At 50.2% G+C, this 17,630-nt stretch overlaps 2 protein-coding genes across 7 annotated transcripts in view; one reads left to right on the plus strand and one right to left on the minus strand.

The window, feature by feature from the left end:
* PPIP5K1 (diphosphoinositol pentakisphosphate kinase 1) overlaps positions 1–11,481 on the plus strand; it is a 42,801-nt gene extending 31,320 nt beyond the window's left edge. Inside the window, 4 exon segments of the mRNA XM_030955688.1 lie at positions 655–717; positions 8,038–8,175; positions 8,588–8,701; positions 9,311–11,481. Coding sequence (XP_030811548.1) covers positions 655–717; positions 8,038–8,175; positions 8,588–8,701; positions 9,311–9,996 — 1,001 coding nt within the window. The 3' untranslated portion in view covers positions 9,997–11,481.
* A 1,097-nt stretch (positions 11,482–12,578) lies between these two features.
* The window catches only part of MAP1A (microtubule associated protein 1A), a 48,856-nt gene continuing 43,804 nt past the window's right edge, over positions 12,579–17,630 (minus strand). For 5 of the 6 annotated variants that reach the window (XM_030955681.1, XM_030955682.1, XM_030955684.1 and 2 more), the window contains 2 exons: positions 16,887–17,119; positions 12,579–15,980 (listed from right to left, as the gene is read on the minus strand). In XM_030955681.1, the coding sequence (XP_030811541.1) occupies positions 15,825–15,980; positions 16,887–17,119 (389 nt within the window). In that variant the 3' untranslated portion in view covers positions 12,579–15,824. The remainder of the gene's footprint in view (positions 15,981–16,886; positions 17,120–17,630) is intronic. The other variant, XM_030955683.1, reaches the window with a different exon arrangement.

The raw sequence follows: 17,630 nt of genomic DNA on the forward strand, positions 1-17,630 counted from the left end.
CTTGGCCTGGCCTGGGGCATGGCCAGGAGAAGCCTGAGGACCACTCTGACAGGTGTATCCCAAAGCTTCCCCCATACCGAAATGTTTTGAGTAGAGAACTGTAGAGGCATGTCTTCATGGGTCTTTTCCTTCTTCCCTGCTCGGGTGATTTACCTTTAAATTCATGAATAGTTCTGTATAGCTTGCATTAAGAGGTTGTTTTGAGCTGTACCTTTGCTGGAACTCGTTAGTCCCTCTGCAGAGCAGTGTTTGTTTTCCTTGGGCAGCGGTGAATCCTGAGAACAGTCCTCCTGTGGTGCTGCTGCTGCTCGCTGGGATGTTTGCTCTGGCGGCTGTGAGCATGGCCTGGCTGCATTCTGCACTGGACTGAGCCTGGTGTGGTGGGAAGGTGTGAGTTGCTGACTGAGGGTGACTGAGAGTGTGGCTGAGTGTGCAGTGCTGGGGAGGCCCTGGCAGAGTGGTGCAAGGGCTGGGCAGATGCAGAATGCTCCAGTCGGACCCACAGGCAGAATGTTGAATGCCACAGCAGTGCGAGTGGGAGCAGCTGTTGTGGGGGTCAGGACGGTGAACCTGAAAGCGTAATCAGGTGTATGAAGGTCGGGGGATCCTTTGAAGCAGGCTGTTAACTGAGATGATCTGTTTTTATTTCCTCAGAGCTCTTGTCTATGCCAGCCGTAAAACGATTTTCTGTGTCGTTTGCAAAGCATCCGACTAATGGTATGTTTGCTTTCTGGATTTGATGTTCCCTCACACTTCTAACCCTATGCTCACGTTCACTTTTCTCTGCACACGTTCTCCTCTCAGCCTTCTTGTGGTTTTTTTGTGTTTGTGTATCTGGTGTCCAAACATGCTTCACCTTCCTCCATTGTCTCCTTGTGACTAATGTGCTCACTCATACCCTGTCACTGCTCAGTGGTGCCTCTGTTCTCCCCTGAGGTGTTCTTGTCCCAGGGGAAGAGGCAGAAGCCATGGCTCTTTGAGTGTGCTGCTAAAGCGGCCTTTAACTCTGCGGTGACATTGAGGCCTTTCGTCGTGCTCCTTGTTGGGAGGGTGGGGATCAGGGGGAGGATACCAGTGGACTGGGGGCTGATCCTCATTCCATATCATGAAGCATCAGCAGCTTAGGTCCTCAGTTTCTACACTGCAGATTTGCAGAATGAAAACAAGAATAACACTAGGACAGCTGTGTGTCACCTGGAAGGGCCTAGTGTATGGTGGGAAAGAAGGAAGTGCACCTGGTGTATCATGTCAGGAGTGCTGGTAGCCTCCTGTTGTGAAACCTCTCTGTTAGGCTGGTCTTGTGGTTCCTCCAAGCATGGTGATGTTGGCACAGGTAGGCTCACCTTTTCTGCAGACGCTACCCTGTGGAATGTGTCTCTCCAGAGCTCTTACTCGTCTGCTGTTGGTGGATGGTGCTGGCTTGGGGGGGAGGGGATGGGCATCATGCTGCCTAGGGTGGCATCACCTGCTTCATCCCATCCTGCCTGTATCTCTGGAAAGGTTTGGTGACAGATGTCGGACAGATGTCGGACAGAGCGTCTGCTAATTCACGATCTCTGCTCCATGTTGCTACTTGCCTGACAGCCAAAGTGTGAGTCTATGAGGTTATAGGCCACTAGCTCTGTTGTAGCAGGTGCCTTGAACCAGTGTTTACTCTCCAGCTCTTGCACAGATACTTCTAAAGAGGTTTCACAGCACCCCTCCTCTTGCATGGCTCCTGCTGCTGAGACAAGTTGGAACCAAAGGAGATCACTGAACACCACCAAGTATTTCTGCCTGATGTGATCAAGGCAGCTTGCAAATATGAAGACATCCTGCATGGTGTAATCTGGAAGATGAATGAAATTCAGAAGACTGTTCTGAAAATGAGTTTTGGGAAGGATGAAAAGGGAAAGGACAAATCACTGTGGCTTTACTGTTTCAAATAACTAAAGGGAGCCTATTCTCTGTGTTTGCTTGGCTTTGGTTTTCCCAGAGTGGCCAATTGCTTGGTTTGTCTGTATGTCTGGACAGCATTGGAGCTCACATGGTGTATGTCAGCAGGGTGTGTTGTTCTATCTTTCCTGCAAAGGTTGTACCAAGTTCCAGCCTTTTGTAAGACACGTTGTAAAGCAGTTGCCCCTGCTCCAAATATGATCTGGTTAAACCGGGCATCATGTTTCTCCCAAAACACCAATTAGTATTTCTGACGGCAAAGAGCTTCTTAATCAAGAAAACAAAGACAGGGGTCCAGCAGGTGAGAGCTCAAAGTCAGGGATATTTGATCTAGGATTGGCTCTACTTTGAGCAGGAGGGATGTTTACCCCATGAAGCACTTAAAAAGCTGAATGCAAAAAGTGTTCCTAGCTCTGAGTCTGGATTTTGTTTCTGGAGAGCTGTCTCTGTGTGGTGAAATGGAATGGGTGAACCAAGGTAGTGGTCAAGCATAGCATCAGGCCAGATGGTGTATGCCCTGGTCACACAAGCCTTGGATGGGTGACAAGAGTCCTGAGGCTGTGTATAGAGAGAAGGCATGCCTGCATGCTGGTATCTTGTCTGCCATGCAAGGCTATCACAGAAGGTTGCACAGGGCTGTTCTCAAAGACAGGGAAAGTCACTGCTTCTGTGCTCCCTCTGTTCTTCTGCACCCTCAGCACTTTGCTCTCAGTCAGACCCTGCTGTTCCCGAAGTCCCTTGCACAGCCTCTGCTCATTTGATGCTGGGCCATTTGCTCTCACCCTGTGCTGATGTACCTGGCTGCGCTTGGATGCGGGATTCAAACACTGTTGGCAGTCTGGGCACTGCTGGATTTCTCATCTGAGCTGCTGAAGGGCGAGTCTGGCCCTGAGCCTGATCCTTTTATCTAGCCAGACCTGAACTGCATTGGACTTGGAATGTGTCCTGAAATTTATTCCCTTGGCAGACTTTCCTTTACAAAGATGAGCCCTCATTGCTCAGGCAGTGCCCTGTGCTGCAGCTGGGCAAAGCCTGGGCTGGGTGGGAGTCTGGTCTGCCCTGGTGTTGCTGGGGGAACATAACTCTCAAGGGCATTCCTGACCTGCTCGCTGTGGGAGGGATTTGGCTTAATGTGTGGCGTGTGTCCTTCTCACCCAGCGGCCCTGGTGCTGGCAGCTCCATCCCCACATCTCCGCAGTTTCTCTGTCCCCCAGCTGTACCTGCCCCTCTCCTCTCACTCTCTATGGCCCCTTTCCTCCAGATGTGTTGGAGCACCAGCACGTTGCCCAGTTGCTACGCCGTTTTTCCTCTGACTGTGCCACGAGCCGGACCATCTCCTTGGATGCCACCCTAGCCCATCACCTGCAGCAGTGCTCCTACCACCTGCGCCTCTTCAGGAGCTGGCTGATCTCAGGGCAGGATGACTTGGAGTGTCTTTACGGTACTGCACGCTGCAGCTGCCTCTGTCCCATGCTCTTGTAGCTGAGCAGGGACCACTGTCTGCTTGAGAGTGCAAAGTATGCTTTGCTTCTGAAAAAGGAAAGTGTTTCCCTCACCAAATCCCAAAGGTCTCTAGGCTGCTGCTGCAGCAAGCTGTGTGGGCTGTTGTACCAGCAGTTTTGGAGCCTTAGGCAGGAGCCTTTCCACACGGAGCCTCCACTCCCCGTGTGGCTGTAACTGCTCTTTCCATCTTTGGCAATTGTTTGTTGCCTCCTTCCTTTAGCCAGGGTAAGCCTTAAGCTCCCTTCAGGGAGCTGCTGAGCTGCTATTGATGGGATGCCCTGCTGGCAGGATGCTCTGTGCAGGTCTTGGTGAGCTGCCACAGAGTGTCCCCTTAGTAATGGAGGAACCAAAGTGAGTAGTGAGAGTAGAGGAAGAGATTAAGGAGGTGCTGCAGCTGGTCACAAGCTGAGTGAACTTGCTGTGGAAATTTTGGGGAAATGAGTGCTTGTGGGTGTGTTGTATCTAGAGAGACTGAGTTAAGACAGGGTAGAGCTGAGCTTCTGTGTGGCTGCACTGCATGGCATCTTTCCTGCCTGATAGGGCCTCTCAGTGTGTCCTGTCTCTGGTGGGAAGAGGTAGGCAACTTCAGCATTGAATCCAGATGTTGTCAATCAAAGCTTGCTGCTGTTTCTCTGGTGTTTTTCAGCCTCTGTCACAGACGGGAAGTCTGATGCATGGAGGCCTTGGTGCTTCTCACACAGGCAGAAAGACTGCTGCTCCCTGAAGGAGGCAGCGAGCTGGGGCTGGCTGCTGAGGTTCACTTGCACCATAGGAGCTGCTCGGAGCATGTGGCTTGCTGAGCTGTGTGGTGTGATGCATGGATCCCCTTTTCCATTCAGACCCACAGGTGGAAAGGGCACAGACAGTGCAGCCTTCCATGTAGTGAAGCAGCAGGACCAAGCATTTTCAGAGCCTGGAAGATGAGAATTTTTCTTAAGTCTGTTTTTCCTTGTTATGGCCCTTTCTGTCAAGCAGACAGATTTGGAGACAGTTAGTTGCTTTTCACATGTAATTAGGACAATTCCTTGGTCTCCTCGCAACAAATGCTAAAGAGGAGCAAGGACTGCTTCAGGGGAAGAGATGCTGGATCACAGCAGACTGCTCCAGAGCAAGGGCTGAGCTTTCCCTGCTGCAAGTCTTGGCCCTGTTTGTGAGCTCGGGTGGGGAGAGAAAATGAGCTCAGTGCTTTGGACACAGCAGGCTGCTGGGAGGTGCCTCCTGCCCCAACACAGGCGTTAGGTGCTCCTAACTCCTTACCAGTGCAGCAGCCCTCCCAGCTGGAAATCAAATATCCACCATCAAGTTCATGCTGTTTTCCCAGTCCATAAGCAAGACCTCAGTTCATTGATATGCTGCTGAGGCTCTTCTCAGAGCAGACATGGTTGACAGCCCAGGTTTCTTCCTTGTGAAAACTGCATTCTTCTGTCCTCTCTTGGCTTTCCACTGTACTTCTATCCCCACAAAGGAAACATGAATTAGAAGACAGAATCAGTGAGTCAAAAGTATGCAGTTGGCATCCATAGTTGGAAAGAAAGTGGAGCCCTGAAGGAATGTCTGGGAACCTGTGTGGTCATAGCTGGGAAAAAGAAACGTGTGAAGTAAGTTCATATTGGTAATGAATCCCACTGGTGCTGAAGCCAAAGGTCAGCTGTGGACAGAGAGCAGTCCTGTGATGATGAGCAGGAAAGTAGCAGTGATGTCCAGTATAAATGAATTTAAATTACAAAGGGAAACAGCCCCAAACTCTTATATATGAAATAGTGGGCTCTGATCTGACCATCTTATCACTTGAGACAAGGTGGAAAAGGTAGAAATTTGCAAAATTAGAAATCTGGGAAGGCTGTGTGTAATAGTGGTCTGAGTGGCCTGAGGGAAGGGGTGGGGATCCACAGTTTTGTGTAGATACAGGAGCAAGAAGGTTTCTAATGCAGTGAGTTGAGATACTTTGGACAGAAGTGGTTTTTTCCAAGCTCCGTGCCACGGTACCTGGGGATGTTGGGAGCTTAACTGAGTTCAAGGGGAAACGAGAATATGGAAGAGACAGATGATGTCCATAGCAATTCTGAGCTGTGGGTCACTGATGTTTGGAGCACGTGACTAGACAGTCACATGTGCTGTCTAGGCTTGTGACCCTTCATATACAATATACATGTGGCATGTTGGAGTTCGTCCAGGAAAATAGGGGTGGATTGATGATGCATTTCAGAGAGGAGCCTGGTGAGTGCTTTTGTTTGTGCTGAGACTGGACAAGTGCTTCATCAGTTCAGAAGAACTGGCATGCAGAACACTGGCACACAGAACTTCCTCTGTGGGCTGCTGTTGGATGTTGGTACAAAATGGATGGAATTCTGTCCAGTTTCTCATGCCATTGCCTGCATCACAGACTCCTGCCCTTCAGGCCCCAGGAAAGAGTTTGGGGGAGCTTTGGCAGTAGCTGCACAGTCAGCACAGGGTAACTGGCAGTCAAGGATGGTTCCTGTGGCTTGCTGTCACATTTATTTTTCTTGCCCTTTCCCAAAGGTGTTGAGTCTTTGCTAACTGCGTGTGGTGCAGCAGTGGTTGGAGCCTTCACTGGAGACACGTAGGGATTGTGATCCGTAGTGGTAGCTGCTGCCTTGGCTGTGCTGTGGTGGCATGAGCCACTGTTGGCCTCTTCCCCAGCAGCTCAGCAGGTCTAGGGAGCTGTGCAGGGAAATGGGGTCCTGTACACAAATGAAAAGGAGTCCTTGAACACAGTACTCCTCCACCTTGAAAGAGGAAACTTTGGCTATTTTACTCTGCTTGCTTAAGAGTAGTGCAGTGCCACAGCACTGTGCAGAGTTGCATGAGCAGGCACCTGGCACTTTGGGGATACAGGTATATGATTCCACATCAGCTGTGTGTCAGTGTCTAATGTTTCTTTTATTGGTGGACCTTTGATTTCCTCATCTTACTAGAGGGGAGCCCAAGCACTCAGATCCCCATTGGTGCCCCTAGTGTATCTTGTAACATTGCTTTGCCCTATCTTATATTTAAACTTCCTTTTTTCTTTGGAGACCCCAACACCTGAGCCAACTTTGGCCCCTCTCAAACCGGATTCTGTTGTGAAATGACATTAGCCTCAAACTGTGCTGCTCCACAACTATCTCCCATGACCATTTTAAGATTTGCCCTCACCTTTTTCATTTAGCTCTGTCTCCCAGGAGGCCTCTGAGAAAATAGAGGACGTTCATTCTTCCTTGCTCAGCACTTCCGCTCTCAGGACTTCTCAGCAACAGACACAAGAATGTGGTCTATTTTCTGTGTCTTATGTTTCTTCATCCTAGCCGAGGATTTGTTATCCTTTTTGTCTTGAATTATATTTGTAGGTCCTTTGTGGCGTAGGTAACCTTGTGAACTCTCTGGAGGATTCTTTATCTCCACCAACTGTTATTTATTGCAGGGAGCACCTTCATGGCTCGTGCTCCTTGCCTCTTGCAGAACTGGGTTAGGTGAGGATATTGGAGCAGAGCCTGTCCTGGAGGTGACTGGAACAACTGTCTGCAGTACACAAACAGGTGCTCCAGGGCTTCTCCTGAGGTACTGCCAAGCTGCAGGGGTCGGTTTTGTCCTGTTGGTCTGGTGGGCAGACATCCTACTACAGATTGCATCAAGAACTCTCTTACTTTTTGCATTTCAAAGTATTTTTCCTTCTCTGTAGAAGCAAACACAGTTTCTTTCCAGAGTCTTTTTGAGGTCCTTCGAGGAGACTGGGGGGCCACAGAATGGAAAGCCCAACCCTGAGGAGTTGAGAGGCCATTAAACTTGAGAGGTGCAGAGCAGGGGGCAGCCTCATTCCATATACCCACGGACTCATCTGTTTCTTCCTTGCTCCTCTGACAGTTCAGGTTGGCTTGGTTCCACAAGGCATTTACAGGAAGCTGGGATGAAGAGGAAGATGCTTTGCTATGATACTCTGCTGGCTTGAGCAGCAAAGGATTTATTTCTGAATGGTTGTGATGCAGCTTAGCTCTGAGAAAGTGTCTATTACACACTGAGATGCCTATTTGTGCTCATTCTGGGTTTGCTGGCAGTGAATTCTAGTTAAGGGGACAAATAATTCATTACCCAGCCCTTCCTTTGGACACAGCCTGTCAGGGGTGCACGGGGGGCTGCTGTGACAGGGAGTTTCTGTGGCTCCTTGTGGCTGCTGCAGTGTGTGCTCCCTGCTGTGGGGAGAGGGGGCTGTGCCAGCCAGGGGGTCACCTGCGGTGGGACCTCTTTAATGGAAATTCTGTGGGCGCCACTTCGATTCTGTTTGGCCTCTGTAAGAGGGGGCACTGTGCCAAGTTCTCCATCATGGCTGTGTATTTTAAGTGTCCCAGGCTCAGCAGCAAAAATGGCAGCTGCCAGATACTTTTCTTCTTCTCCCCTCCATGTGTACCCAGGTGCTTGCTTTCAGATCTGTATTTGCATGGGATTGCTTCGTGGTGATTTTCTTGGGTTAGAAGAGATGACCTGAGGCCTGAGTGTGCCTGTTGTTTGATTCCCAGAGTGCCCAGCTCCTTCAGCCATGACTGCTCCTGCATGGATTTTCCCTGCTGTTTCCTCTCTTCATTTTCTGCTTGGGTCTCTTTCCAGGTTTTGAAGGCTGTTCCATGGTTCCCACCATCTATCCCCTGGAGACCCTGCACAACTCCCTCTCTTTGCGGCAGGTGAACGAGTTCCTGACAGCCGTGTGCCGCAGCTGCAGCGAGTCGCACGTCCAGTCCACCGCAGGTACTGCTGGGCTGGGCTTGTCTCTGGCAAGGCAAGGAGCACGCCTGCTCTTTTACGTTCTTGGGACAGATCAACCTGACAGGACTGCAGATAAGTGCAGTCCCTAGAGCCTGTCCCAGAGTGTTCTAGCCCAGGAATGAGCCATGGGACCCAGCTCAGAGCCATCCTAGGCCACTTACATGACAAATAATCAGTCAGGTCTGTCTCTAGCTGATGAGTACGGTGATGAGGACACTGACTCCAGCTCTGGAAATCTTAGCCTCAGATTCCCAGGAGCTGATGGGCAGGCATGGCTCTGAATTGGCACTGGTCTTTAGCTCTTCCCAGAGCACCCGCTCGTGACTGCTGGGCTACAAGCCATTCCTTTTTGTCTGTTGGAATATTACTGATCTGTGTATTCTTTTTCTTGAAGCTTTGTTTGATTCAATGATTGGGAGCCAGATCCCAGGAGACCCCTTTATGTCCCAGCGAATCCTGTCGTCATCGTCGTTGACGCTGCGCCAGCGTTCGGATAAACCCCCCTGGTGTGAGTGTGCTCCACGCTCGGTCAGGGCAAATGCAATGGGCAGGGGGGGAAGTGTGTGAAGTCAGCAAGGTCAGCAAACCAGTCTGGCTGAAAACAGTTGTTCCATTCTCCTCCTTTATTGGATTAGATACAATCTAGGTATTGCTCTAATTTTGCTTATTGTGCAATATAAGGCAAGAATAAGCATTAGTAGAGAATCAATATTTCTTTCTCTAGTGTTGACTCTCACTCAACACTCAGGGACTGTGTGTATCAGGAACCAGGAGGAGCAAATTGAAGCTGGGACTGTTCCATAATAGTAAGGGAATGAAATAAATTGGTTTGCATTTTGAAGCGAAACATCACACTTCACATTTTGTGCTGTAACAGCAGAGTCCACTCTTGGCTGTATGCCAACATACCACTGGATTAAAAGGTAGAATTGTACTCTGTGTGAATGGGTTTTCATCAGCTGAACTATCAGAAATGTCCAAGACCAGCTTCAAGCCCCTGACAGGTCATACTGCATACAGACAGCCCTCACCTCTTGATTGCAGAACTGTGGGACTGTGACAGTTCAGGTGGGAAAATACCAGCTACATGTTTTAAGATTTTTCTTCCTCTTTGCAGACAGCAGTGGCCCTTCCAGTACCGTCTCCAGTGCAGGCCCGTCCTCCCCAACTTCTGTGGACAACTGTGCTCGTTTCAGCTTCACTGAGAAACTTTCCATCAGCCCCCCAAAAAGTGAGGAGCAGCTGACTAGCCAGTCCCCTGAGCAGGAAGAGAGTCAAGCTCCACTCAGAGAGCTTGATGTGCAGGAGGGTGTGTCTGGGCTGCCAGTAGCAGAGCCAAGTGCCCCAGAGACCCTGATCTGGAGTAAGGGCCCAGAGCCAGGCAGGATTCTGGAGCTGTGCAAGAAGGAGCTGGCAGGGGAGGATGCTAACCCAGAAGAGAAGAGCATGGGGGAGCAGGATGAAGAAAAATCATCTGGGGAAATGTTAGAGCCAAGTAACATAGGAAACCCAAAGTGTGGTGAAGGATTTGACCTGAGGCTGGCTGGGGAGACAGCGAAGCCAGGTGAGGGGTCTCTCAGGGGAATGACTGGCCTGGATCTGTCCAAGGAGATCATGGTGCCCTGTGAAGAGGAGCTGCTGGGAGAGGTGTTGGACCCAGAGCATACAGGCAAGGAGCTGCTGGGGGACAGTGCTCTGTCAGACCAGCTTTTCTCTGGTCACCTGTGCCAGGTTCAGCCACTGACTCCTGAGAAGAATGTGGAGGAACTGCAGCTGCTGTGTCAGAAGGATCAGCAGATTTAGTGGCTTTCTGTACAGCACACTGCAAGCACTTCTAAGCCTGAAAGCAGCCCGACTTCCTGCGTGGCACCTCACACAGCTGGCGGTGCATAGCAGAGAAGAAGCCACGTCCCAGGGCCACAGGACTCTGTGCTGTGGAAGAGACTGCTTTGCTCCTCCACAAGCCAGCTCTTTGCCATTCAGCAAGAATGTTTGCCTCGTTAAATGAACAACAATGCACTGGCATGGCACCTTCATGGAGCGGGGACATGGTGCTGCCTTGGTGTCCCAAGGGCTTTGTGCTCACTGGGACAGCAGCATTAGAGGACTGGTACAACCAAGGCTTTTAGGGTGGTAAGTCCAAAGAGGACAGATCCTCCTGACCTTTTGGCCCACAGCCCTCAGAGAAAGGCATTCTGGGCCCAAATTAATCAGATCCATCACAACCACCAACCTCCTCTCTGTTTCTTCCTTCTTCCTCTCTGAAATCCCACTGCTGGCCACCAAAATCAGGTCCAGAGAGTCCATGGTAGGAAAACTAGCAAAAGCAGAAAGCATTCTGAATGAGTGTGGAAAAGAAGGGTAGTGAGGGTATCAGGTTTGACTGCCGCTTGCAAGGAAACATCCCTTTGGCATGGCCTTGGATGTTTCCCTGCTGGACTGGGGCAGGCAGGAGCCTGGGGATCCAGCCTGAGAGAGGTGTGCAGGGAAGACACACACAATTGTTTTTTCTCGTCCCCAAGGATCAGGCAGGGTACAGCTCTGAGGTCTTGGTGACAGGGATTAAAAGAAACTGCTATTTTGATAATTCAGGACTATTAGAAACCAATAAGGAGAAATCTTTATTATATAAAATGAAAAGTATTTAATGGATATTTATGTAAATGCCTTGTGAGCACAAGCCTGAGGGCAGGATTGATACGGGTGTCCCTGCCGCATCCTGAGTGCCGGCCGGGGCTGTGCTTCCCACTCCTCCTGTATTTATGGACAAGTCTGCGTGTCTGTCTGTAGCTAGGATCTCCGTTTTTGTGAAGCTGTGCCCAAAGATCTCTATGCTGTGTTGTGACAATGTGCGTTCACAGTAAATCTATGCTGTGGGTCCAGTGTCTCTCTGTCTCTGATGCTGACTTGGCAGCAGTGTGTATGTGCCAAAGCTTGCAGGTGCTTGGAACAGTAAGCCCTGCTCATGCTCTCTTGTCCTGGAAGAGCATCTGTGGTTGGAGTCAGACCTGTTGTAAAAGCACAGGCTCCAGGCCAGGAAAAAAACCTTTTTCCTACATGGGAGAACTGGTCATACTGGGGAAGAGCTCCTGTCTTCCCAGGTCTCAGATGTGGTAGAATGAGGACACTGGAATGGTGTGTCCAGCACTGTTCTGGCAGCCACGTCCCTGCTGAGCACCAGCCACATCTCCTGCCAGGACCTGTGTGTTTCTGTCCAGGGACAGTGCCAGGGCAGGGTGGTTGCCACGATGGGCCCAACACCACCTGCTGCAGGGGGTCATTCCTGAGAGGGGCATGGAGAAGGGCCCTCTGGGGTGGGGCTGTGGCTCTCAGGTGCTGACCCCTACAGAGCCTGATGCTTGTCACTGCACACCTTTGGGAAATGCACTGCAGTCACAGGACCTTGGTTAGCTGGAGTTAAGACCAGAGACAGTGCTCATTTATTGAAAAGTACCTGTGTGTGGAAGTAGTTCCTGGTTTATGGTAACGGTTCATGGTTCCTCCCATCAGCACCAGGTTTGGCAGCTGCCCTGAGGTCTCCACCAGGGCCTGCACAAGCTGTGGTGTGGTCTGGGGCAATGTTGGCCTCTCTCCTGAGGACTGTAGCACAGAACCTGCTTTCTTTTTTCCTGGCATCCACCTGTGCCATTGTTTCCTTCTGAGGACAGGCAGGCAGGAACAGAACTAACTGGGCATCAGCCTCTCCTGACTGTGTTCCACCATAGGCAGAGCAGCAACTGTCCCAGTTTTCTGGTAAGGAGCTGGAAGAGTGTTCCCTTGTTGGAGGTCAGGTTGAAGTTCTGCAGAGGTGCAAAAGCCCAACTGCTGCAGTGGGTCAGGCATGGAATCCCTGGCATGCCTGTGCCCAGTTCCCATGCCAGCAGGTCTGCTGCCTGCCACAGGGCCAGAGACCCTTGCAGCTCAGAGAGTGCCAGCAGTGCTGGGCAGAGTTGCCATTCCCAAGAAGTGCAGGGACAGGTGGAGGGCTGCAATGGAATGCATGATTCTGGAACTGTGAGGAGTGATGGTGTTGCATGGCAGACAGGCCACGCCAGGCTCCGCGCTGGATTATCAGGAGCTGCTTTCCCCCCTACAGCCCTTAGCCAGCTGTCCCAGATATGCCCCAGGAGGGACCCACAGTTACCCTGCTAAGGCCAGGGGCAGGGGGCTGTCCCGGGCAGGCTCTCTGGCCTTATGTGCATGTCCCTTTCCAAGTCACAGCAAAGTTCAGCAGCTGCTGGTGAAGGTGGGGTGTTGGTGGAAAAGCTGGGGCTCGCCTAAGCTGGGAGGCTTGGGAGGGTGGCACAGCAGCCATGTCTGTGTGCTCCTGCCTACAAGCGTGGGCTCACTGAAAGAACAGTTGGAAACCACTGGAGATGTTCTCATTCGCAGTTAATGTGGCTTTATTTTTAATGTGTTGGGCTCCTCTCTTGACAGCAGTTAGTTACAGTGTTTCACATGGAAATGGGCAAAAGGACAGAACTCAAGGAACTAAATTCAAATAGAAATGTGATGCTGAAGAAAAGAATCAGGGCTCTCTTCTTAAAACATTTAGCATAGAAGAAGCTAGGAGCACAAGATGCCATTTCAATACAGTTAAGACGTTCACTTTTTTAATTACAGGTTTAAAATAGTATTTTTTACCTATTACATACAGGAAGATTACGCGTTGTTGCCCACATGCAGAAACAAGCAAAAGCAGAGTTTAACTCTTTCTCTCTATAGTGCTGTATTACCTCTGGCTCCAGGTGGGTCCTGCTGGCTCCTGTGGCCCGAGCAGGGCCAGACTCAATGAATCAGCATTTTCCTAAGTCTTTTTTCCCCATTGTTTTTTTTAAGATGGAAGGGAGTGGAGGAGAGGGGGAGATAGGGAGTGAGAGAAGCTCAAGGCAGAACAGACTGCAACAAAAACTGAAAAAAAAAAGTGGAGTCTTGAGGACAGGGAAGCAAACTGGTGTAGGATAAAGGTAGCCAAGCAGCAGAGCTGCAGAGGGCAGGAGCAGAGCATGGAGGGCAGCCTTCCTCCTGGAATCCACCAGTGGCCACACTCCTGCCTGGAGGATGCAGGTACCTCACAAAGCCTCACTATTACTGCTGCTTAGTCAGAATTGCTTCAAGTTTAAAATTGAGAAAACATTCATGTGTGGGTCTATCTAAAGTTAGTGCATTAGCTTTTACATCTAACTACGCAGAGGGATCCCAGGAGCCAGTGAGGGCCATGCTTGTGCCTCTGGTGTCTGGCATCCTGCAGCTGCCACCGTGGCGAGTGGGCCAGGGTCTCCCCAAAGCACAGTAGGCAAAACCCCCCAGCATTCCAGGGAGGGGCAGGGGGCACGTGTTTTAGTGCCTGCAATTGCCAGAACCAACATTCATGAATGCTGACCCCTTCAGGGTGCAGAGAATGACATTTATTATGCTGGCAGACACACTGTGATTCCATGGTTAAAATGAACATAGCACAGGGCAGGAATTTGCTAAAGCCCTGAGCAAGCTCACATGCTCCTAACAGGGGCCGTAGCCAAAGAGCTGGCTGTGCCTTGGGGAGGCTGCTGGCCTCAGGCCTTGTCCTACAGCTGCTGGGTTTTAGACACTGCCTTGCAGAGACATTTTTGCTGCCCACAAGTTCTCTATGGTCTTTTCGTTTGTTTAAATTGCAGCATGTTAGTATTTGTACTGAGAAAACCTCTGAACTGACACTAAAAGCATATGGTATCATGTTAACATGTATAAATTAAAATATTAACACAAAATGCAGCTTAACATTAAAAAAATAAATATATAAATTAAAATGCAAAATAGACCATTTCCCTAGAAACTCCATTTTAGTGCTAGGAGCAGCTTTCTAAGCAGCATTTTCTTCATGTCACCTGCCAGAAAACTAGCACTGTGACTGAAGTGTCCCAGGCTAGTGCAGCACAGGGCCCCAGGATGCTCATGGTGGAGTCAGCCCTCTGCTCAGGGCCAAGCACAGTGGGTGTCACAGAGGATGGAAATACTTTGTGCTGACTGACAACCATTGCAGCACAGCTTTCCATCTCATTCCTTCTTCCCCAGAGCACAGCCTGCTGCCACTCTCTCTGTCTTACAGAAAAGCTATCTTTGTGGTAAGATGTTGGTTCTCTTGGACGTGGCAAAGGCTTATGGATGCTGCAGGCTGAGTGCACCTGAACACCCCATTCCCTGCGGGGAGAACGTGTCTCCCACACTGAAACAGGTCTGTGTGCCAAGGAGGTTCTGGGTGGCTGTTCAGTAGCCACAATGCACTCACTGCACACATTCCTGTTCCTGCCAGGGCGTCCAGAGAGCAAGGACAGATGCCCACAGTGATGCACAGGCCAGGCAACAAGCTGCAAGGTGGCACCACGTGGATGAGCAGCACCTTACCTGCACTGTCAACACATCCCTGCCACAGTGTGAGGGAACTGAGAATGACTACGCTTGCTAAACTACTTTTTCCCGAGTATTTTGGGAAGGGCCTTCTCTTCCCTCGCACCACAATTGTATTCCCCACATCCTGGATACTTGGGGGGGACAACAAAAAGCTTGAACACAACTCTAAGGCTTGGAGCCTGGCACACAGGCAGTGAGGAGATGGCTGCTGCGTGCAAGCTGGCACAGCACAGCCACAGTGGCTGGGCACCAGCCTCCCCCAGCATGGCCTGTGTGCCCCTCAGCTGCCTCGCCACCGTCCTCCAGAACCTTTGGTTTAGGGAGAGGGAGGTTTTCTTGTACATCCCGGGCCAAGCGTGGCCAAGGTTTTCCCAGCCCTTCTGCTGTTGAGGGGGCTGTAGTTGTGCGTTTGGATGCTCTTTGTGTGTAACTGTTTAGGCCACAGCCTCTCTGTGCCGCCTCCTGCCACACAGCTGGTGTGCAGGAGTCAGTTGGCTGCTGTGTGTGCGAAGCTCAAGTTAGCAGGTTAGGAATGTGCTGAACCCTCCCCTCCCGCTGCCATAATCCTTCATCCCAGCTCCCTGAGCACAGCAAACAGGTGCTGCAGGATGCCACAGGTGAGTACTTGGGACAGAAATTTGCCAAGCTGGCATGTGGTCGTGCCTAGTTGGAGCACAGGTCCCCTTGCTCAGAACACCTCCTGTATGCTCAGGAGGGGAGGTGGAAGAATGACCTTCACATTACAGTTCAGAGGGTTTTGTCTTCCCTCATCTCCCTGGTGCAATTTCTTTGCAAGTTAGATTTCACCTCTGCCCCCTGCCTCCCATGCACTCTGCATGCAGCAGCAGCACTTCAGCCCTCACCAGAAAGGTGAGATTCATGGTGCTACAGGTTAAATGGCAAGGCAGCCAGGAAGAGAGTAGAACAAGCTCTCACAGCAGCAAGGCAGCCAAGATAGTCTACAGAAACTGTACAGGCAGCAGAATAAAGCAGGGAAGGTGAAAGTGCCCCTGGCCTGCAACTGCTCTTGCACAAACTCTTAGCTCAGTCCAGAAAATTACAGAGCCCTGCTCTTCTTCCTCACGGCATCCAGTGCTGAGCAAGATGGATACCCGATTGCCTGACAAATGGGAACCATGTAGAGGACTAAACCAGAGAAGAACTGGACTGTGATTAGATGGTGTCTCTCATGTTGCATCGGTGACTGAAGAATCAATGGATGAACACAAAATGTGGAAGATCTAGAATTCAATCTTACAGGCTGGAAAAGATTCGTCCTGCATCACAACAGTGCTGCTGCTTGCCAGTACCATGATGTTTAGCTCCTGCTGTTTCTCATGGGTCTGTTGATACCATTCTCGTGTTACCTCAGTATCGTGTGTTGGGATCAATGTCACCTGGGAAAAGAAAGCAGCAGAGATGATTGAGAACAACAGCAGTGACAAAGAATGCCCGTAGGAGCTGAGGCTAAAATTTCTTGTTAATTTTGGAACACTGTACCCTTGGTACTGCTTGTTCTATTTAGTGTCTTTCAGATGTCGGGTTCTGAGGCAGAGCTTTATTTTATACAGTACCAGCACAATGGGGCTCTGAACTGGCTACAAACTGGCAGCACTGACACCATAATGATGAGAATGGCTGCAGTGCAGAGGAGAGTTCTGGAGCTCCAGAAACAGCCTCAGAAAGATCCTTCAGTGTGAAAAGGAACAATACTGGCAGTGTCACTCTTAATGGACACTATCTGCCCATTGACCCAGTGTGCAACTCAGGGACCTTGAAATATGAGGCTGCTTCATCTGGAAGAACATTTATACCTTTCTGTACGTGTCTTCAGGAGTGCCCACCTGGGGTGTCCTGCAAGCCTGCCTGAACAAGAACTGTGTTACAGAACATTCTTGTTTAAATGCTCTGTTAGTAAGTTGATGTCAGAAAAATCTTCAGCAAGCCAGGCTAGCAAGAGATGCCACTGGCTGTGGGACACTGATGAAAATTCAGTTTGTGTTGGTGTTTGATTTTGCTTGAGGATAGGCGCAGTAGGTAAGGATGAGTGTATGATATCTCAATGCTTCCTCCCCTCAGGAGGATGCGGAAAAGAGGACATATCTGCTTCTATTCATACCATTTTGCAGGTGTCCTCCTCCTCATCAGTACAAGCAATTACTCTGCTGAGACTGCAAAACAGGATATGCCCAGTACCATTTGCTTCCTCTCAGTGTACTCCCTTGGGTATGTGATACCCATCTTCTTCTGAGCACTTGTGACATCAAAAGCGTGACACAGCGCTTTGCATTTCCATGACCTACCTGCAGGTTCTCTCCCCACTGAGACTTCCCTTCCAGAAGTGCATCGAGCACTGCACGGCTTGGCTCTCCGTTAGCTGCATCATTCCCACTCACAACATAATAAGATGCTCGAACCCGCTTGAAGAACTCTGGATCTGTGTTCTTCCCACTGCAGTGGTTGGGGATGTAGGCCAAGTCCACGTAGACAGGTGGACCCATAGGCACCGACAAACTGCTCTTAGGACTACTGGAAGCTTTGGAAAACAGGAAACAAGAGGCTATCGAAACCCTTCTGCAAGGGACAAACACTCAGAGTAACACAGAAGGACTTGGATTCCAGAAAGACTTTTCCATTGCAGCAGTGAAGTTGAGACTTATCCATGCTCTGCTGCTCAGAGGTGACCTGGGTGCATTTCTGGGCCAGTGCTGTGACAGGTCTTGGGTGGGAAAGGGAGTTCTGCTATTTTCTGGGGGGAGGGATTGGAAAGCTTTAGGATCAGAAGCTTTTTTCTGGGGAAGGGAACCAAAAATCTCCATTATTAACTTTTGCAGAGTTGTCATCCCAATTAATATTTAGTCCTGATTTTTGTCAATAACCTGCATTTGCTTAAACACACAGACACACCCCCTCCCCCATTCTGGTGGCCTATGTATGCTATCCTAGGGTATTACAGTACTCTTTCTGGAAGGTCCATCCTGGCTTCCTGCCATCCCTGTGAATCGCTGCTGCTCCTAGGACTCTATTGCACTTTCATATCAACCTTT

Source organism: Camarhynchus parvulus, chromosome 10, assembly GCF_901933205.1.
Source record: "Camarhynchus parvulus chromosome 10, STF_HiC, whole genome shotgun sequence".
In the NCBI taxonomy this organism is placed as follows: Eukaryota; Metazoa; Chordata; class Aves; order Passeriformes; family Thraupidae; genus Camarhynchus; species Camarhynchus parvulus.